Below are 22110 nucleotides of genomic sequence, written 5' to 3'. Positions count from 1 at the left end.
CTCACCTTTTTGGTACTTAAATTATGAAAGTATTTTATACTGAACTGTTACTAAACGTAAAACATTTTGTTGGGACCTAAAAATATATAAAGTGAGACATTCTTTATAGTGAGGTACTTTGTATTGAGGTTTCACCGTAGCTGAAGAAAGGAATACCTGTGACACATTTTTTTTTTTAACCTGCCACCATTCCTCACTGAGAAACGTCACCAGTGTAGACCGGGAACATACCGTTACAGGTTAATTAAATAACTACACGGGTTGTACGAATGCAGATACAAAATGTTTATTAACATGAGAATGAATGTGTGGTAACAAAAGACATCTCGGTAAAAAAAGGTCTCATGAGCACCAGCTCACCGTAAAGGTACAAAATAGTTCTCCGTAGCAAAAGACGGCAAAGGGAAGTCATCGGTACAGGGACGTCGGAATGCTTTCATGAGTGGGGGGGTGAAAAGATGTATCACACTTACCTCAGTCCTAGAGCGGGGGGTCCAGGGGCCCCTCCCCCGGACAAATTTGGAATTTCAGATGCAAAATTGTGCTATTTAATGAGTTTCCGAACCAAGATATTAAATACACCATTCCAAGAATTTGATGACGTAGTGTGTATTAAATACTACTCTCACAGTAGATGTGGTACAAATTAAATAAAATACCATCTAGGAATTTGCAATCATTTTAGAGTATATTGACAATCATAAATTTGATTTTCTAATCAATGTGATCAATGCAACGTTTGTAACTACTGGTTGAGAAAAATACTACTAGGACCAAACATTTATTCTGGGAAAAGGAGGGAGGCGAAATGCTACTCTCGCCCCCCCCCCCCACCCATGCATAACAGCACGTGGGCGACTCGCCCCTGCTGCCCCCCCCCCCCCCCCCTGATCCGACGTCCCTGTGTCGGTGCGGAGAGCGTGTTTCCCCCGGCAGAGAGCGCAAGCCAGCGAGAGTCGCACGCCGCCCGCCTGCTGTTAGCCGAGCGCGTCGGCACGCAACGCCTCCAGTTCCTCCTTCAGGCGGTGGTTCTCGTCGCGCAGGGCCGCGTTCTCGCGACGCAGCTCCTTCACGCGCGCCTCGAACTCCCGCGTCACCGTCTTCACCGTCCTCTTCCACCTGCGGCAGTCGCGCCAACTGTCACGCCTTGCAACCAGACACTTCCCACTTGGCTAACTCACCAGGGATTCCTTCATCACTCAGCTCAGTCCATCGTAAGAATCAATCAAGACAACCCTGTTTTTGGAACAGTTAACGCTAAATGTAATTAACTTCATGTTTTATATTTATTCATCTTTCTGTAAAATGGAACAAGTAAAATAAATCAGTGGATTACAATAACAATTTCTGTTCAAAAAATCACTTTGTAGTTATTACATTATTAACTCTGACTTCATGTAAGCTTTTGGACATACGCCATTGCTAAAGCACATGTATGTCTGTAGAAGAAAACTACAAAAAACACAAAAGACAAAAAAACAAATTAAGCAAAAATTGCTGCTGTCAAAAGGATATAACCAAATAATATTCCATAATAGGAATATGGTCAAAAAACAAAGGGAAAAAAAAGAAAATGGACTAACAGAATGAAAAAAAAAAAACACAAAAGATGACAGCACAAAAATATTAAACAAAAAAAATTGTGATATTTTTTTTTTCTGTTAGTCCATTTTCTTTGTTTTTCTTTGTTTGTTGACCATATTCCTGTTATGGAATATTATGTGGTGTTTATATCCTGTTGACAACAGCAATTTTTTGCTTAATTTGTTTTTTTGTCTTTTGTGTTTTTTGTAGTTTTCTTCTACAGACATACATGTGCTTTAGCAATGGCGTTATGTCCAAAAGCTTACATCAAGTCATGCACTCCCATTGCACAAATCTTTCAAAGATAATATTATTAACTCTTTAAAGACTAGGAAATTACCTATACACACTGTTTTTTTTTTGTGTGTTTGACCGACATTTGCTACTAAAATAAAACTACAATTCCATTTATTATGAACACCTCTCTATTATAACCTGTTTTGAGGAACCATGAAAAATTTTTTGTTAAAAAAAGTCAAAAATTTGTTTGAAGAACGTTGTGCTACATATATCTTGGCCAGCACTGTACTGTACTTCACGTAGCACGGTAGACAACTACTTGCCCTGGCTGATCCGCTTCACCCTCCTACCACAGACAACGGTTATGCGACGCCAGGCATGTCTTCCCGTCTGGTATCCAACCACTGATATCGCTTGACCTTTGCCCTTGGACACATCGCTTTCTCTGTTTGCTGCCATTATTACTAGCGATGAGCCAATCAAATCCTCAGTATTCGAAAGGTTCAATATTCGAGGAAAAAAGATTTGAAAGAAAATATCAGAAGAAATAAAGTAAATTAAAAAAATTGAACACTGATAACCTATCATTCCCCAAGATATAGTACTTTTAAAATGTAATTATGTAAATAAAATTACATGTATTGATTCTGGAAACTTGATTTGTGAAACAAACATTTAAAGGAGAGAATGTTTCAACACCATAGTTTATATTTTTTTATTTATAGTATATTACTTTATTTTTAACCTTTGACACCTAGATTCGGATTCGAGGGGTTTAAATGAGGTACTCTCTGAGATTCGAATACGAGATTCGGATTTCAGAAGTTCAGACCACTTGAATTTGCACAATTTAGGTTCGCCCTTGGTTTTAATTACTGTTTGTTGATGACATGTTACTAGGGCGGTACTGGAATGGATTTTTCAGTTAGGGAAGGAATTTTGCCAGCGGAAATTATGACGGGATTGAGAAAACAATTTTGGGAAGTAACCATTATAATTCTAAATAATCAATCTGAAATGTCCTTTGTAACATCAACAAAATACATCTAAGAAGTAACCATTATAATTCTAAATAATCAATCTGAAATGTCCTTTGTAACATCAACAAAATACATCTAAGGGTTTTTGGGTAGTTATGAGATGTTCTAAGTTCACATTGCTGGGGTCAAACTCAAAATAAAAAACATAAAATTTAAATTTCCATCTGTTTCTAAAAACTTGTGAAACCTTTGTAGGTCGAGTTTAATAAGAATGTGCACTGAGTAACTTTTAGCTTCATGTGGAAATAATTAAAACAATTCAATAACAACTTCTTTCTTTTTTGTGAAAATTAATTCCATTTAACTTATGAATTTGATTTTTTTTTAATTTAAGGGTCTGTATGTCTGCTTGGGTAAAAGGGCCAAATTTTTTTTTGTTTTTATGTTGTAAAGCAACCCTTTTTTGTCAACCAGTGGGGAAAAGATAGTTAGTTGCCTGAGCTGTGATAACCATCACCGGACTACTGTTACTTTACTAAGGGCATGCATCAGGACAGTCTTGTGTTTAGACCCTGAAAAACATGCCATAGCTAGGGGAAAGATTATACGGTGGATTGCGATAAAGCCAAAATAACACCAAGAGGCATGTCAGTATACACCATATAACACCAAAATGCAAGTTAATACACCATAAAGCACCAAAATGTAACAAAAAAATTATTAAAATTATTACATTATTAGTATATTTAATCAAAACTCAACTGAGATTACAAAAAAAAATTAATCATTTAAAATATTAAATTCAATGAATGTTAATTATTTAGCATGTACTAAATTGGAAAATACGTATTTAGCATTTTTGTATATTGTAACTGTTAATTAATAGTAACTAATTTGGTACATTTTTCAAACAAACATATACTTGCTAATTTACTTGTATTGTTTACAGTAGTTTGAACTGCTTATTACAAATTATGAAATTATATTGTAAAAGTGCATCATGTATCAACCAAAATGACACTGTTTTGGTAAAGTATTATCGAGCAAGTAAGTGTCGTATGTGTTGATAATGGACTAATGGTGCTATCTTTATGAATATACAGAGATCATAGAAAACATAAACAATAACACCAAATTTTCCTGTTTTAAAAATCAAATTCAACATAAAATAAAACCATAAAATCTTGTCTGTAGTCATAGCCTTATTTCTTATGATCAGAGCTGGAAGTTTTCTCCCCGACTTATACAAGTTTCTATCACCTCATTTTTTAAACACCGGGCGGGCACAGTTTTTACAGACCTGTATAAGGCCTTATCTGTTTGCTGAAAGTTCTAATATTTTTTAACTCCCATTATGATAATGCAGTAGTCTGTTAGTTACCTCTCTGAATAACCATGATAAATAAAATCTTCCTGTCATTTTGGAAGAATATGTAATTACTCAATTTTTCCCTTCAAACTACGTTGAATCAACGCAATGGCTTTAGCATCATTTCAGTTGAAACTTCAGATTTTTTATCTTCAAATTATTCTCGGATATTTGCATTAACCATCTTTCACTACATGTAATTGTTTACCCTTGGGTTAAAAACATAAGACATTAACCGTACTACTGTAACCTGTTACTCATATGTGACTTCTACGGACTGTGAAAATACTTTGTGTCAACGAGTGTTTCGTATTAACAGGATTTTCATTAATGAGACTGCACTGTATAGTGTACAATTAATGGGTTGGAAAACAGGCTGGGGTCTTTGTACACCCAGTTCATTTAAATTTGTTGGCCCTAAATATATCGCACCCTGAGTACAAGACTATCGTAACTCAAAAACCAGTGCAGTACTATCACAACTCAGATGCCATAGTCTTGCACATATTCTTATACAATGTTTTCCAGAGTGCAACACTACATTACTTGCCGTAAGTCCCGTAAAAGTAAATACATATAATATTGCGATAGTCTTGCAGTGCCTAGATGACGATATTTTCCTGCTAAATGGTAAAAATATATCATAAACTCAATTTTTTGAGTTACGATTGACTTGTACTCAGGGTGCGACATGTGAGTATTCCCTGGTTTTTTCAGAACATTCGACGCTCCCCGACCATTCCAGTTTTCCCCTGAAGCTCGGCAGGCTGGCGGACCCTGGCGGGAGCGACCCTCACTTGTTCTTGACTCGCAGCTGAGTCTCCAGGTGGCGGTGGAGCTCGGCCGCCGTCTCCACGCCGCGGGCCTGCGCCGCCCGCAGCCGGCCAATCAGGTCGTCCCGCTCCTGCACGCCCCGCTCCAGCTCGCGCCGCCTGGCGACAAGTGGCGAGCACAGCCGATGTCAGGTGGCCCCTTCCGGCCATCACGGGCACGGGCCAGATCACGCGGTCAGGAGAAACCAGAGAGATGTGTATCTACTTTAAATATTTTACTGCGAATTAGGTTAAATTTACTAGAACTTTTACTTTTAAAAATAAACAGAGCTTTAAAAAATTACTGACAGACCTTAGTACCGGGAATGCTATTATTTGTTTCACAGAAAAAATTTAAAGGCAATTTATACTTTTATATACTTATATCCAGAATAGATATGTAAGAGGAACTTAAATGGACGATCTCCGGGTAAAAGGTAGCAAGTCACATTTTGGTGATTTTTAGTCAACAAGTCACTTAAACTCTTAAGTATACTTAGAATATGTAATGCATTTTTAATCATTGGCAACTACGTTGGTAAATATGTTGGTAAATAAAAGAATAATGCAAGAAAAATTTAAGTATTTAAATTCAATTTTTATCTAAGAGTTTTTTGTTTCTCCTGCAAAAAGTGAATTCTTGACTTTACCTTTTACCCGGAGACCGTCCAAATACATATACGGTTACAAGCTCTGTTTCCAAAGTTGCGAGCCAGGCTTATCCACAGCAACGGGTGTTCTTGATCATGATACGAGTGTAATGGATTCGAGGCTTGTTCGGACGACTCACTGCAAGCACTCGACCACCGACTGCTGCGTCTCGTCCAGCTGGCGCGCCTGGTCGCGCAGCGCGGTGGCTTCCCGCAGCCGTCCCTCCAGCGCGCTGCGCCGCTGCTCGCCGCGCTGCAGCTCCCGCTCGTGCCTGGCACACACACACACTCACACACACCCTCACGCAGTCGGGCGAGACGAGATACCTCCCTCCGCCAGATCATCCGGGCGGGAGCCCGTGGCACCCCAGTTCTCCCACCCATAAATACATATGGTACCAAAATTATGACAGCGAAAATAACTTTCTTCATTTCTTGCAAAACCCAGTGTAAAAATTATACACATTTATGGAGGGGAAATAAACCTTCTAGTGCTAAAAAATTTCTTAAAAATTATAGTTATTCGTTTGACAACAGAAAAAACGGTATATAATAAACAGATTTCTGTAGCGACACGTATATTTCCGCTATGTTATTTTTAACACCATATCCTGTGTTGTTAGTATAAATGTATCCGGGGCACTAGTCTCTCATGTATATGGTTTCAAGTCAAGTACTCTCCTGTCTAATCTACTCTTCGAATGTTAGTTTTTCCAGAAAAATATTTCCGGGGAAAATTTCCACATAATTCAACGGAACATTTTCTGCAAAAACCGGAAAATTTTCGGAGTTATATAATTATTAAAACTTGTTTATCCGGATTTACTAGGGCCAAAGGCAATCCGGACAATCGAAAATCCAGATAATTCGGGTAATAAGAAAATTAAAATTTTTTAAATTATTTACAAATACGTATTTAAAAAAAAAATAAATAACTTTTCACATCACTTCTTAACAAATAATTCACCATACAAACATGTATGGCGTTTGTATGAAGCACAGTAAAGTATATTATTGTGTGCTAACTGTCTTTGTTTGCATAGATGTAAAATACAATTGTCATTTTTATGTAAACATTAAATTAAATATCTCAAAATCTTATCCAAATCAACGATGTTTTACTGTACTATCACAGAAACACACAATAAATTTTATCAATTTTTTTATGCAAACTGAATAAAAAAAAATTACAGTTTGACTTTCTCTATTACCTAATGATTCACTTAACATTTGAGAGTTGTTTATGACCCATGTTATCTGGTACCAACTGATAGGAACAAAATGTTCTTTTTACAGTACCTATCAATCTGCAGAAAATAAATTTTTGGTTTACTTAAATAAACCTATCAATAATTTTAATTATGTACATCTATGTTGGTAATGGAAGAAAGGAAAATGTTCCCACTCACATCTCTACTCTGGTCTCATCTCATCAGAAGGGGTAGTCAAATTTTGTTAAAAATGAAAATGCCAAATTTTAAAAAATCAAATGTAATACAAATAACCTTACAGAAGTTAATATACATTTTGTTTTAATAATTTTTTCTATGATGCACAAAATCTGTAATGTTTCATAAAATATGATGGAATCACGATATTTGTACAAAAATAACTTATTTTTCTGCAAAAAATTTTTGAATCATTCTGAAACATGTACAAAATTTTGTTTAAAATATAAAGCTAAAAAAAAAGTGTGCAACACTATCTTGACCGATTTGTTTTTCTGCCATGTCCACAGAATAAAGAGTGGTGATAAAAGCCAGTACTTCAGACACTTGCAGATAACTTGGTAGTTAGTATACAATATCATACATCGAATTAGTAGTACAGAAATGCTCAAAAAGTTTATTTAGTCAAGTGCTTATTTGTCAAAGTTAAGTTCTTTAATATTTACAAGCGGAGGTAAAGTGTATCTTTTCGATATTCTACTATCGTTTTCCGTTAATGTTTTCTCAGTGTGTTAATAAAGTGTACAAAATGCTGAAAATTGTGAGTGTTGCGTGTTTGAAAAAAAAAAATCCATTGAAATGCTCAAGTTTGGTAACGTGTTTGTAGATCGGGAAAAAAAAAAAGACACGTGTGAAAAACATTGTAAATTTCGAGCACTGAATAGGTGAAAAAAAAAGCAAGGTGCCAGGTATCAGTGTTCTGGAACTAAGCGTCAAGTTACTAAAAAAAAAAAGTCTCTCTTCGTGAGAAAGCTAAGGACGAGAAAATTAAACTAGCCGAGGTCACAGTTTGCAATTTCGTCGAAGCGAACATGCCACTGCAATAAACTTACTCACCCAGCCATAAGGGAATGGCTGAACGAATATGTAGAAGGTAGGTGAACTTGAAATTTTTATGGAAACATGTTAACGTTTTAAAGGAAAAGTGAGCAGGTTTTCCCTGTTTAACCCTGATATTGGACACCCTGCTTGGATACAAATTTTTTATCCCCAAAAAACACTTGACACGAGGTTGAGGTTTAGCATCTGCCGTGCCGATGAACCCCACGAAGCGAGGGGCGGTGCTGGGGAGCGAGGTCCCACCTGGTGCAGAGCTCGTCCAGTCGCCGCTGGAGGGCGTCCCGCTCGGCGGAGAGCCGTGCGTTGCGCTGCTGCAGCTCGCCCAGCTCCCGGAACAGGCCCTGGAGCCGGGCCCCCATGTCCGGGGCGCCCGGCCGCCGCGCCGGGGACTCCCGTTCGTCCTGGGCCTCCTCACAGTCCCGCGTCAGCCTCTCCAACTGGGAGCTCTTGTCCGCCAGTTTCTGCCGGGGCACAGCACACCACAGCGCTCTCTCGGCTCTCACAACATCCCATCACTAGGTGGACTGCGATACAACCCAAACAACACCGCATGACACTGAAATGCTAGTTAATACACCGTGTAGCACCGAACTGCAAGTTAATACTACACCATGTAGCACCGAAATGCAAGTTAATACTACACCGTGCAGCACCGAAATGCAAGTTAATACTACACCGTGTAGCACTGAAATGCAGTTAAAATACACCGTGTAGCACTGAAATGCAAGTTAATACTATACTGTGTAGCACCGAAATGCAAGTTAATACTACACCATGTAGCACCGAAATGCAAGTTAATACTACACCATGTAGCACCGAAATGCAAGTTAATACTACACCGTACAGCACCGAAATGCAAGTTAATACTACACAATTAAATAGCATTAAACAAAAATTAGTTCAAATGAAAAAAAAAAAAAAAGCTTTTGTTGTTTGAAATTCTAGGTGTGTTGCTATTTGCAGACCACAAATTGTACCAAAGTGCACGGATCAGAAAAATTATTTCACTTTCTTTTACTGTGAATCTCTTGTTGAATCAATTTTAAATCAAAGATCCTCGCTAATTTATTTTTATTGTTCTGACTGTATCTGTTTCAGGCTAATTTATTAAAAATTATTTCACAGTAAAAAATACAGCTCATAAATTTTACCCCTACTTTGGTAGAGTAAGTATTTAAGAATTTTGCTATAATAGATAGAAACAATAACACCAAAATCTTCTTATTTTAAAAACCATAAAATCTTTTCTCTAGGGATATGTTAATGGTGTACAGTCAGGTGAAAAAAAACTGCAGCAGGAGCAGTGTGTATTTTAACAAGGATGCTTTCACAACAAACATGTAACAAATAGGAAGACCGTACGGCTTAACCAGCAACTACCTGGACCTGGAAGTTTCACACCAAGAAGGTTGATTGAGGCACACCAAACTGTGCGTGGCTGACCCTAAATGTCTTGCGCCCAACTGGTAGCCTGCTTCCCCTGAAGCGTTTTAACACCACTGAGCTGCAATCGTGTGTCTCTCGGCCAATGGAACACTTGCTCTAATGCCCGCAAAATACACATTGGCACGCTACTGTTCATGCCTTTGACTTCACAGGGTTCTGTTTACGTGTGTTCCTCAACAAAAAAATTATTGTTTTGGCATTTATTGTTTGCAACGTTCTATATATATTAAAAATATGCCAAAAATAATCTGTCGTGTTTAAATATGTCTAATATTTTTAATGGTGCAAGAAATAAAGCACATTAAATATCTTGAATATACATCAAATGTTTTTTTGAATACTCGGGACATCTTTAGTCTCAGATTCAAAAATTACCCCTTTCTCAGCCTTATGTTTACAGCTGAGTACGCATCAACACCAATGATAAAAAAAAAATCTTCGATCTCTGACACAGACAACCGTAAACATTTTAAACTGGGTTGATGTTGATTGGGAAGGTTTTATGTTTGTTTATATTTTCTGTCTCTTTATCATTTTAAATTGTTCTAGTTAAGGAGGCATAACTGTAGATAGTGTAGATAATTCTTAAAAAAAAAAAAAAAGAAGTCTATAACGTAAATTGTATAAAGAAATGAAGAAATAAATTTAGGTCAAAATGATAAAACATTTCACTTGCAGTGGAGGTCAATCGAGTTCATCAATGACACTTTAATAAAATTTTTGTTAAACTGTAAACGAAAATTGTTATTTTTACAGAAGTTGACGCAGGAGTGACAAAACAGTTTTCAAGAGCAAAGTGGGAATGATTAACTTACTATTACCAAGCAACGTTAAGATCACAATTCAGTTGAAGGTATGTGCTTGCGTGCAACTCACATCTTCCAGCATCTTCACGTCAAAGAGCACCTTCTCTATCTGCTGGTTGTACCGGCTCTTGACGCGCTCCACCTCCTCCTTGACGCGCGCCCCCGCGTCGTCGATCAAGCGCGTCAGAGCTGCCTGCGCCTCCGCGGTCTCCTCTGCACGGACCACAAGTCACAGTGGAAAACATCACAGAGTTACATTAAAATTTTATAATTTCATAAACAAAAAAATAAACAACTGCAATAACATTGATCGAAATTCCCATTCAGGTTTCTTTTTCTACTACAATAAATAGCTTACATGCAACATTTGTGTATAATTTAATAATGTTCGCAGGCTCTCACGGCCATTGTCTGAAATAGCTTGGCTTCTGGGTTGCAGCCGTGTCCTTGGCGAATAATTCACCGACGTTTCGGTCGACATTGCAGGTTACTGCTCCCTGACGATGGCGACTGCAATGCCGACCGAAACGTCGGTGAATTATTCGCCAAGGACGCGGCTACAACCCAGAAGCCAAGCTACTTTTGTCTATAATTGTTGTAGGCACAACCGTTATTGTCCTTACATTTTTTAAAATTTGTAACATAAAATTTCCTGCATTTAATAGTCGCAACCCACCTTTCTTATGTAATGTACCCTAATTAACACCAATATTATCTGTAGACTCATTATGCATTTCAATAATCATCAAACTTCTTTAAACCAACTAGAGATAAGAAACATGTTAAAAAAAGTTTTTTACATGTCGTTGGTATGATATAATAGCCATTCTTAACCATAATATAAAATCCTTTGTTGTCATCGCATTCTATACCACTGATTCATCGTGACTCTCCCTTCACGATTGCATTCCAAAACAAGCCAACTGAAGAGTGCACTACAAAAACTTAAAAAAAGATGAGAAAACATTAACAGAATGGCATATATATATATATGAGGAACCGAGCAACCTACGCACGAGACTGAGAAAACAGGTACGTACGTAGTAAAGTTCCGGTTGTTGTTTTGAATTTGGCTAAGTAATGGTTGGATTAGTGCATTGCAGATGCCAGCACAGGGTATAGGAGCTTGGTTCTGTACATACAAGCTTCACAGGTTTATATGCATGTGGTGTAGGTAACTAGGTTCCATTGCTTTATCATGCCAAAAATTATGCTAAACCAAAAAGAAAGAAATTGTACTGATGGAGGATGACTGAGAGGGCGGTCGCGCGAGCACTCACCCCTGGCGCTGGCCTCCGCCAGCACGGCACGCTCCCTCTCCGCGCAGGCGCTCTCCAGCGCTGCCACGGCCTCCTCCACCTTGTCGCACGCCTCGTGGTGCCGTGCGCGCAGGTCTGCCACGCTCTCGTGGCAGCGCGCCAGGGCCGCCTCCAGCTCCCGCGCGGCCGTGGCGTCATCCCGCGCGGCGCTGAGCTCCCTCTCCGTCTCCGCCTGCACTGCAGCGCACGGTTGCGACACCCCTGCGGCGACGTGTCGGCCGGCCTCGTCGGGGCCGAGAGGGGGCAGGAACGAGGACTGTCGACGATGCTGCGGACCCAAGGTCTCAGACACGCCGGCCACGCCCGGTAGGGGTGGCCGTGCCGAGACAGAGCCCGGTGCGTGTCGCCGCTTCCCGGCCTCGCCGAGAGGACTCCCGCGAGCGCGAAACAAGGAGAGCGGGAGGTAGAAGCCAATTATTGGAGATTCACGTGGAACTGAAGTTGATGTCGAGACCTTATTTTATAACCCCTCATTCCCTTCAAGCCCCGTCTAAGAGAGAAGGTTAATGAGGCTTTCCTTAGGAGAGGACTCGACACGACGGCACGCCGCATCCTCAGACCGACCGCGAGACACAGACCCAGCACTGCACTACTTCTCCACCAGTAGAAGTGTCACAAACCTTGGTCAAGGTCTAATGTACGTGCTGCTACGTGGTCCACTCACCTCCGGCGTGGATATTCCTATCTGCTGTGGTTTCCCCTCGGACAGTACTCAACTACTGTCGGTGCCGACAGTTCTGGAGTGTTCACGTAGCAGCACGAATCACTACTGTCCTTGTCTTATATTTGCCGTGCCCACCGCCCAAGCCCTCAGCTGTTGTGTGGGCATGTAACAAATTTTAAAAAAATATAAATAGATGAGAAATAAACTGTACTTCTTATGGGAAAGTTTGACACGGCGAAAATTTCTGCCACTAGGTTAGCTTGTATTCACTCTGCGAGATATTTTCGCAGTAACGTAAATGTGAGAGCTTGAATCATGATCAATGTTTGATTTTTATTAATAATCTGTAAGAGTGCTGCCAATATTTGTTTTCATGAAGATAGATGAGGGAATCAGCGTATTAGGTAATGAATAAAACGACGTTGACAACACCATGTGCAGATATAACCATTCGGTTAAGAGGTTTCCTCAGAATTCGAAGTCTTCTGAGACCACACTGTAACTCATATTAAATTATACGCTAATCACGCGTAAGTTTTTTTTTAATTGACTGTTTAGCTGTGACCATAATATAAAGTCGTGAAAGAAATTCAATGAGTTTCTAGTACTTAGTCACAGGTCACTCTGTTCCCCACATGATTGGTCTTTCGAGACGACCAGTTGGGGGGTGAACGAGGGTCACTCTGGAAGGCATCTCCCGGGGCTGAGCCAACACACACACACTACAAACAAGAAAACTTGTAATTCAAGGAGGATTACCAACTTTTCAGGGCCTCCTGCAACTGGTCTTTCTGAGCCTCGACAAGCTTGCAGCTCGCTTCGTGCTCCAGCTTCAGTTCCTTCAGCTCCGCCGAGAGGTCGTCCCGCAACGAGCGCTCCTTCTTCAGCTCTGCCTGCGTCCACGCCAGCTTGGCTTCCAGCAGCGTGATGGCCTCAGAGTACTGCTCCTTCACCTGCGAACACGATCCTGCCTTCCATCGACACAAACCACGGGGGCGTGAGGTGCCCAGGACGTCCGCTGAAAGAAGATTGATACAACAAACACTTTAAACTAATACAAATATCACTTTTATTAAAAATTCAATTTCTTTTAATATCGTGCATTTGAAAATTATTCTGATGTATAATGATAAAAAACATGTTTGACAAAAAACTACATATATTGCTGTATATATTAAGTGCATCCGTACTATTTACAGATAATTTTAGCAACAAGAAATTAAGCGACCACAAAAGAAGAATATAATATAAAACTTTAATAGGGTGTACCTACAGAAAAGCAAATCTCCCAAAAAAAAAAAGACTTTTGGGCATACAAACAAATATACTTAAAAGACAAATTATATCGATGATTTTTTAAAATAAAATTATAAACTTCAAAGATATAAGAATATTTAAAAAATAAAAACAAAGATTTTAGAAAGGGTAACAGTACAAAATTCATAATATCATCAAAAGATTCCCAGTGACACAATTTCAGATCTCCAAAAAAGGAATGTTTTCACATTTTTCATTTAGAGATAAAACTTTTTGAGCTATGTCTCTTTTTAATAGTTATAAGCATAAAAATATGACATAAATAAGTATTAAATAAAAAATTAAGACAGTAACAACAATGTAAAAATAAAATTTTTTAACACAAACACTAAACAACACAAAATGAATGAATTAAGTCTGATGTTGCAACAGGCAATGAATAAATATAATACATGCTTGTAATGATAAAATATTTCCAACTCTTTTGTGACTTCCGTAACCTGTAGAGACCCATCCTACTCCATAGCGCCTGAAGTGGACATACAATTCACAGCGATGTTCCTAGTGACTACATGAGATCTAGTTCTAGCGACATCGTGTGTCACACTCATCGCTCTTGCCAGCAACTTTTTTTTTTTTTTTTTGTGCGAATAGGAAAGAGAGAACATGAACATACTTTGTCCAGCTGTGTCTGCACCATGTTGTTCTTCATGTAGCCTTGGTAAGTTTTCAGCTCTTCCTCCAAGCAACTCACTTCTTTCAAGGCAGACTGCCACATTTCAATCGCAGCATCTTTCTCCTGGAACACACATAACGGCAGAATACGGTGTATCCAGTTCCCACAGAAAAGTCCCAAAAGATAAATACAATCTTGGAGAGCATAAATTACAAAACGTTATGATGAATAATCACGTAACGATGTTGACATATTTACGGAATGCCTTAAATTTGTAAGGAATATTTCCTACAATTACTGTGAGAGAAAAATGCTGTTTATGTTTTTTTATTTAAACTAAACTCCAAGCTTTTATCGTATTCTGCTACGGTAGGACACTTACAGTAGACTTCACCCTTGCACACATTACACCCAGTTCTTAAGAAGAAAAAAAAACACCAGAAATCATGTTTACCTGCACTGCTAGAGCAAACTGCTGCTTAATGTTGGCAACCATGTCTGGTTTCTTGGGGTGAGAACCGGAAACCGTGCCGTCACGAGCAACCTGAGAAGCCAAAGACAATCGCAGCTGCTCCGACAAATTGTGGTTTTCATCGATCAACGCCGTCAACTCACCGCGAAGTGACTTGTGCTCAGTCTGCAAATAAGACCAAAAACACGGCAGGCAGTTGGCAGGACTGCAGACCGCAGGGCTTAAGACGGGACGATGTAGACATACTTGCAGTCGCTAACCTGATAGAACTCCACTTGATTTCTTAACAGGACGAGCTCCAGTTCATAGTCAATGGCTGCATTTTCCAGTCTGAAAAAAACATTCACATCTTGAAAATTATGTTACAATAGAAACATAAGAAAAATCACACCAATAGCGATAAAACCAAAATAACAGCGAAATTAAATCAACACACCACCAAAAACCAAAATGAAAGTCAATAACACCGCATAACACCGAACTGCAGTGAAATTCACCTCAATTACCTCATTATAGCTATTAATATATTTAATTCATTTTATAAAGCCACTAAGGAAAAACTCGCATGGCGTTATGTCAGGTGAACGTGGAGGCCGGCAAAAAAAAGAGCTCTGTCGCCTAGAACTGCCTGTACCATCGGAGGTTTTTTTTGTCACATGGGGGATCACAATTTAACTTTAAATTGAAATTGCAGCAAATTACAGAATACAAAGCGCTTTATGCTCAGGAGTCGACATTTTGCGTAGGAGGCGCTGCAAGCGAGAAAACAACAAAGCAGTACTTGGGCATGCGCTTGTCTAAAACTGTTTGAGTTACTCTTTGATTGTGACCTTGAACCAACACTCCACAAAGCTTACGGTTGATACTATTAAAATTTACAACTGGGGCATTCTTTTACGGACATACTGCATTTAAATTGAAAACGCTTGAACGTTACAGCAGGATTACTCTTAAATCCTCCGACTTACTGAGCATCCAACTGAGGTGTTGTCTCTTCAATACCGCGCGTCTCCATCGTGGCACGGGGGCTGGTTTGAGATGCATGCCACCAAGTGTCGCCGTCGGGCAGAGAGCCAGCGCAACCTGGAGATGACTTTGGGCGTGCAACCATTTCCACGCGAGAATACATGGACAAGGTACAAGAACTACACTCACTTCACACAACGCTCACTAACCCGTCTGTCCTATTCTCCATTCTACTTCTGTGAGAGAAGCCAATTTTTAAGTTCCAGACATATTTTTATTAAGTTTCACATTTGTTATTGAAATTTAAAAAAAAAGAGGCTCTGGTGAAAAACAATAAATTACACTCATATTAAAATATGTAACTGAGCTGAACAGGGCAATTGGTCCTCGGAACGAATCTTGCTCCATCCACCCTGATCTCAACTCAACTCACAGACACCATGCATTTTACAGAGTTCCAGCTCATCGTGTGAATGGTGGCCCAGTTCACCCCACATTATAAATCATAACAGTATAATTGTATTTTTTGTATAGCATGATTTGTGTAGTATTTTTTTGCAAACTTTTAAAAATCCAAAAAATATATATTTTTAGATTCCAGCACTAAAGCGCTAACATCATTTATGAGCTGCATGATACTATTCCCAACAAACATGGCATCTCATTTACCAAATGGCCACTCTCCAAGCAAACTAATAGTAATAAACATGGCCTACAAGACCTTTGTTCATTTCCTCATATAAAAGATATGTACAATGGTGCCAAGACTAACTTCATCTAACAAACCTTCAATATTTTACCGCGTTTATATTGTAGCTAAAGTGACCTACAGGTCTCACTGTTTCACTAAAAAAAATTTTATATAGCTAATTTCAACTAAACAACTGTTTACAATTTTTTTTTTTTACAATATTTTAATGTAGCTAACATAACATAACAAATCGTCTTTACATGTTACAATATTTTTATGTGGGTAACCTAACCCTTACTTTACTAAATATTTACAGTACCTCATTTTTCTATTTTTTTTTTTTGCAACAGTGATATAATGTTAGTACTTAGTCTATATGTTAAACTCAAAATTTACAACATTAATTGTACATAAACTTATTGCAAACATGTATTAAATGTATTCATTGTTAACTACAATGATGACCGGAAGTCCATTTAGATTGAATGTTATGTAAATATTTACCCGCTATTGATGTTATTTAGACCAAAAGCCTCTTTCCCATTTTACAATCCTACTATCTCCAGTTGTTAACTCTAATCATAAAGTTGAGGAAATTTGCTGGTGTAGGGTTTGAAGTTTGTTTATATTTTTAGATAACCAATATAAACAGTAGTAATAATAATAATCACGGTTACATAGATAAGTATGGTCAAAGAGAGGTAACTTCCTATTATTTGCCTTGGCGTATCTATGCCGCTTAGTGAAGCTCGCGTCTATCTGCAAACTAACAGCGCTAGTAGTAGTAAAAATAACCACCATTTCCTGACGCCATTGTTTCTATGGACATCAAGCTCAGTCCCCAACCCACTGTTATCCATCCCCGCTGGCGCAGGACTCGTAACCGAAGTTACGGAGAACTCAGGGGATAGACCTAGCCTTTTGTAAAAATGTACATATAATTTTAATTTGTTAAAACAAAACCTCAAAAATGGAAGTGCATTGTAAATATGTGTGTGACCCATTCAGGGCATTATAGAAAAACAACACTCATCATCTTAGGTGAGTACCGCCTTTATCATTATTTGATGGGAGAAGTTTTATGTAATATTAATTGGAATAGTCCAACCAAGTGAAGAACATTCATCCAATTGAATCTAGCAGCCAATATTTATTCATAACGTAAATATTCACATAAATCATAAAATCTGATAAATTATGTTCAACACCATTTAATTATAAATAAATTCGGTAAGACTCAGTCTACAAGTCTACGTAAGAAAGGCCACAGTCAAGTCCAGAGCGCAAGCATTTCGAGTCGAGGGAGAGCCTCGATGTTACAACTTTGATCGAGTCGTTCTGTTGTGTGAGTAATTAATCTGAAGATTTGGTCTACTCTAACCAACGTGACTCCGAACAATTTCGCAGTAAGAGATTAAATTTGTTCAGCTACAGATCAACTGGCGAGTGACCCTTCCGCATGCGATTTGCTTACATAAGGCACTGGCCGACTCCCATCCAAGATCTGCAAGTAATTGTGTCGTGTGCACGCCTACTGACTGCATTATTATTATTTACAGCTATTTGTGTGTCGAACCCACTTCACGGGACTGACCTGTTAATGGTATCTCGCGAGATATCCGCGGTACATTTGGTTAAAGAGACTGCCGCAGAATCAGGTCACAAGTGTTTGTTTACAGTACTTTGTTTGATATTATGTTGCCGTCAAACGAGGTCTCGGGTTTGGGACACGGGATGAGCCCAATGATTTTCCTATGGGGATTATTTATTTATGAGATGTTAGCAGGTTAGCAGTTGTGTTTGCGTGGATCGTCGGTGCCAGCGTGGGTCGCTGGACTCGCTGAGATTATTAATTTATTAATTTTAGGTAGTGAAAAACTTTTACTGGTTTATATTTCTGACAATAAGCTATTTATCTGAGTAAGCTTGAAAAAAAAATTTAAAAAAAATTAGTTTCCAGTATGAAACCAACCTGCTTTAACTAGCGATGTGCTCGGTATCCCGGGAAAAAAAGAAACTATAGAAAAAGATGCCCTATATGTTAATTGTTATTGATCATGGTCATATAGATAGTACTGGCAAAATACCATCATTCTCTGTAGGCTTAGTGATGCTCGCAGTGGCCTGCAAAATTACGGCACAAGTAGAAAGTGTGGCCTTCATTAACAATGTATTAAATGAGAGTTTCATATAAAAATAGGTATATTTTTTAAAAACTATTTGTTTTAAATGTCAGGTAAAGTTTAGGGTTTTTAATTAATTTAGTTGTAAGCTTTATAGGATTTTACATTGTCCCAACCATTAACTCTAAGCCCGTGCTCCACACCGCTAGTACCAGATCCCGTTTTCGGAGCGTACCCTTAGCCCAGCGGGAATGAGTCAGGCGAGCGCCTCCGGCGTGACCCCACTAGACTCAAATAAACTTCAGGGCACGAAACCTTGAAGGCTCGACCCCATAAAACAATTAAGGAACAAGAAATTAGGACACAATTATTAATTCACAGGAATTAAACAAGTGTGTCGTAGCTACTCCGTGCGAGCACCGCACGCACGGAGTAGACAACGAACCTCATTACCAGTCACCGCAGCCACTTGCCTTAATTAAAGTGCCCATGACAATGATCGAGTCAGATTAGGAGAATTCCAACTAGAACAGTTCACAGTGAAACAATATGTTAATAAATTTACAGTCGCCAATTTGATGCCAAAATTCAAATAATTAAATACCTACTATAAAACAGTTGTTAAGCCTTAAGCACCTAATTACCAGGCGCTGCCCTTTAATTAAGCACCTGGAACGTGTTTTTAGCTTATAATAGAGCAAATTAAATTTTTATAAGTTTTTGGCACCGACTCTCAAAGGAGGTGAAAGTTTCTCTCCCTTGCGACGTGGCCATGTTCGGCAGTCTCCAACCACTCTGCGCCGGGTCAAGACGTGTGTCCGTGAGCAGCCTTCAATTTTGTTCCACCGATCGTTCACTCCGCACTTGATTTAATAACCAAACCTTTTTAATTCATTGCTGCTCACGTAGACTCGGAGTGTATTTCGCGGATCACGCAATTTACGGCACTGGCCGACTCCAGCCAACTCGTTTTCGTTAATATCGCCGCGCATACGCCTGCTGGCTACAACCTCACGTAAGTATAGAATAGAATTTAAGATCACGCTCATTGAGCCTTCCTAAGACAGTTAACTTTTGGCGCTGGCCGTCTCCAGCGAACTAGTAATCACGTCCCCGCGAGGCTGCCGCGGCAAATTCACAGTGTTATGTTAGTGCCGTGTTTTGTTTTGTAATCAGTGTGTGTTAGTGTAATTGTACAGCGGCTCAGATGCCGCATAGCGCATTATCATAGTTTTGTAGTGGTCCTGCCACCACGTAGTGTATGTGTAGGGAGTACAGTGTACCCATGTGTACCACCAGAGAAGTCCATGGATTAAAAGCCAATTTAATATAAACTGAGTCATCTACGATTATTCCGCACCATTCTGTCCTCCACACGGCCGAGCGGCCTCACAGCCAATTAGGGAGTTTCAGAGTAGATTTCCAGCGGCGTACCTGGTGGAGCATCCGGGGGCAGAGTACCCACGACCCATCACCAACGGCCTAGTGTCCCACTAGCCTTGCGCTTCCCCCGGACAACAGCATCACCGCGACGACCATAGCGCCCGACAGGTACTTCCCGGGCCTTTTACAGTGGCCAGGTGACGGCAGATTTGAATATGTGGCATTAATTTGTAACTTTGCCACAATCGTCAGTTAAAGTTGCAGTCACCCGACCTATGTGAAAGGCCCGGGGGGTACCTGACGGGCGCTACGGGCGTCGCGGTGCTCTTGTTGTCCGGAGGGGCGCCAGGCTAGCGGGCTGCTAGGCCGTTGGTGTTGGGTCATGGGTACTCTGCCCCCGCGTGCCCCGCCAGGTACACGGCTTGAATCTACCCTGAATGGCTCTCCCTTGATTGTGAAGGCCGCTCGGCCGTGTGGAGGACGGGAGACTCCGGAAAATTAGTATACACGAGTTGGTGAGAATTACCTTTAATCTAGTCCCGCTACAAAACACTCTCACCAACACTTGGCGACGTCTAGCCATTACACAATTAACACAGAAAAAACATAACACTACGCGACACTAATGGTTACCGCGGCAGTCTCGCGGGACGCGGGTCGATGCTCGCTGGAGACGGCCAGCGCCGAACATTAACGGGTGCAGGGGGGGCTCTATGAGCGGGCTCCTAAATTCGGCGAAACACTTACGTGAGTGATACGATCTGCAGCGCGGTATCACGATGAAGACGGTCGGGATAGGCCCGGTTCCGTAAAATACGCGCCGAGTCGACGTGGGCAGCTATGAATTAATAAGAGGTTTAAATTTAAATATTTAGTACAGAATAAAATAATCGAAGAAAGAAAACTTGGATGCTGCCCACGGACACACGTCTGTTCCCGGCGCGGAGTGGTTCGAGACTGCCGGACATGGCCGCCTCGCAAGGAAGTGAAACGTTCTCTTCTTTGTGATTCGGCATCAAAAAACTTATATTAACTTAATTTGCTCTATTATAAGCTAAAAACACGTTCCAGGTGCTCAATTAAAAGGTAGCACCTGGTAATTGTGTGCTTAAGGCTTAACAACTGTTTTATAGTAGTATTTAATTATTTGAATTGTGGCATCAAGTTGGCGACTGTAAATTTATCAACATATTGTCTCACTGTGAGCTGTTTTAGTTGGATTTCTTCTAATCTGACACGATCATAGTCACGGGCATTTTAATTAAGGCCAGTGGCCGCGGTGACTTTTAATGAGGTTTGTTGTCTATTGGGGTCACGCCCGGGACGCTCGCCTGACTCAATCCGGCTGGGCAAGGGGCGCGCTCCGAAAACGGGATACGGTACTGGCGGTGCGGAGCACGGGCTTAAAGGCCATGGTCGGTACGACGTCAAAGTTTTAATATAACAAAGCCTGATAATATGGAAGCTTGGGTGCGTTATCTGCTAGGATCGTTTTTATATACATTTTCATTTTCATTTTTCTCACTACTAATTAAACTCTTAGTTACAGAAATTAAATGTGTTTTATTTTGCTGTCAGGGCTGACTATAGATAAGCACACGTGAATTTTATTCCCAAGGAGCTCTCAAAGGGCTTCTTGGCCATGAACCTGAAGATGGCAATTACATGAGAACAGGATTGATGGTAAAAATTGGATGGGTTTATTACAACTGTCACGCGTACATGTTGCTGCCACAGCACCCAGCCCATTACTTTATGTTGTGGTACCAGAGCATGGCCCTGTACAATGATAGAAAAAGAGCGTTACGGATAGGACTTGGTATGCGAAGTTAACCATTCAAGGATGATAATGCGGAATGCAAGTTCACAGGTGGCGGAACGCAGTTATTGATTGTCTAACATTTTAAGTCTGTGTTTTATTACACGAAGAACACTGTGCTTTTCATTTATAATTAAAAACACATTACCTATTTATTTTCATTTTCCAATGAAATAATATGTTTTGACGTCCTTCGGCCTGTGGTCCCTAAGTCCCTGTTGCGAATTGTCCTGAGACTCGCCCTGATTTGCCCGCATAGCTCCAGTCAGAGAGAAAGTGGAGTTCAGGCCAACGTGGCCGGGACCGTGAAACAAGGGACCAGGAGGGAAATTGGTATAGGTAAAAGGAAATGTAGAAGGTTGCAAGGAGAAGATGTTGCTGTCCGTTTTCACGAGCTCCTTTATTCCGTCAAAGCCCTATCGATGCCTGGCCGAGGCGTTGCGTGACGACCGTCCTCCCGCGCCGTGACCCGGGCTCCCGGAAATACACCGGTAACAACTGGAACGTGACTCTATGTGACTGCGGAGGCAGTCCCGTGACGAAGCGTACTGGTTACGAAAAGTTC

The 22110-nt window shown here is 40.1% G+C and overlaps 1 protein-coding gene across 2 annotated transcripts; it reads right to left on the bottom strand.

Annotated features, from left to right (window-relative positions):
- Positions 1-883: 883 nt before the first annotated feature.
- On the bottom strand, positions 884-16876 carry LOC134538864 (myosin heavy chain, skeletal muscle, adult-like). 2 transcript variants are annotated; one of them, XM_063380435.1, is made up of 12 exons: positions 16725-16876; positions 15532-15646; positions 14824-14893; positions 14546-14728; positions 14092-14214; positions 12922-13111; positions 11456-11671; positions 10246-10388; positions 8167-8384; positions 5776-5907; positions 4971-5105; positions 884-1119 (listed from the first exon to the last, which is right to left on the bottom strand). In XM_063380435.1, the coding sequence occupies exons 2-12, from the start codon at positions 15576-15578 to the stop codon at positions 978-980; spliced, it is 1599 nt and encodes a 532-aa protein (XP_063236505.1). In that variant the 5' UTR covers positions 15579-15646; positions 16725-16876; the 3' UTR covers positions 884-977. The 2 variants fall into 2 exon arrangements, with proteins under 2 accessions (XP_063236505.1, XP_063236506.1); XM_063380436.1 differs by having other exon boundaries at positions 14546-14635.
- Between the last annotated feature and the right edge of the window lie 5234 nt (positions 16877-22110).

This window comes from Bacillus rossius, chromosome 14 (assembly GCF_032445375.1).
Source record: "Bacillus rossius redtenbacheri isolate Brsri chromosome 14, Brsri_v3, whole genome shotgun sequence".
Classification (NCBI taxonomy): Eukaryota; Metazoa; Arthropoda; class Insecta; order Phasmatodea; family Bacillidae; genus Bacillus; species Bacillus rossius.
This window is presented reverse-complemented; position numbering and strand designations above follow the sequence as displayed.

Excerpts from the sequence above, each read along its gene's own strand:
- LOC134538864 (XM_063380435.1), bottom strand. The coding sequence starts at position 15,578 with ATGGAGACGCGCGGTATTGAAGAGACAACACCTCAGTTGGATGCTCA. Across the intron at positions 10,389-11,455 it reads GGCGGAGGCCAGCGCCAGGG|AGGAGACCGCGGAGGCGCAG; the intron begins GTGAGTGCTCGC and ends TGGTCCGTGCAG. Across the intron at positions 1,120-4,970 it reads CAGCTGCGAGTCAAGAACAA|GTGGAAGAGGACGGTGAAGA; the intron begins GTGAGGGTCGCT and ends CGACTGCCGCAG.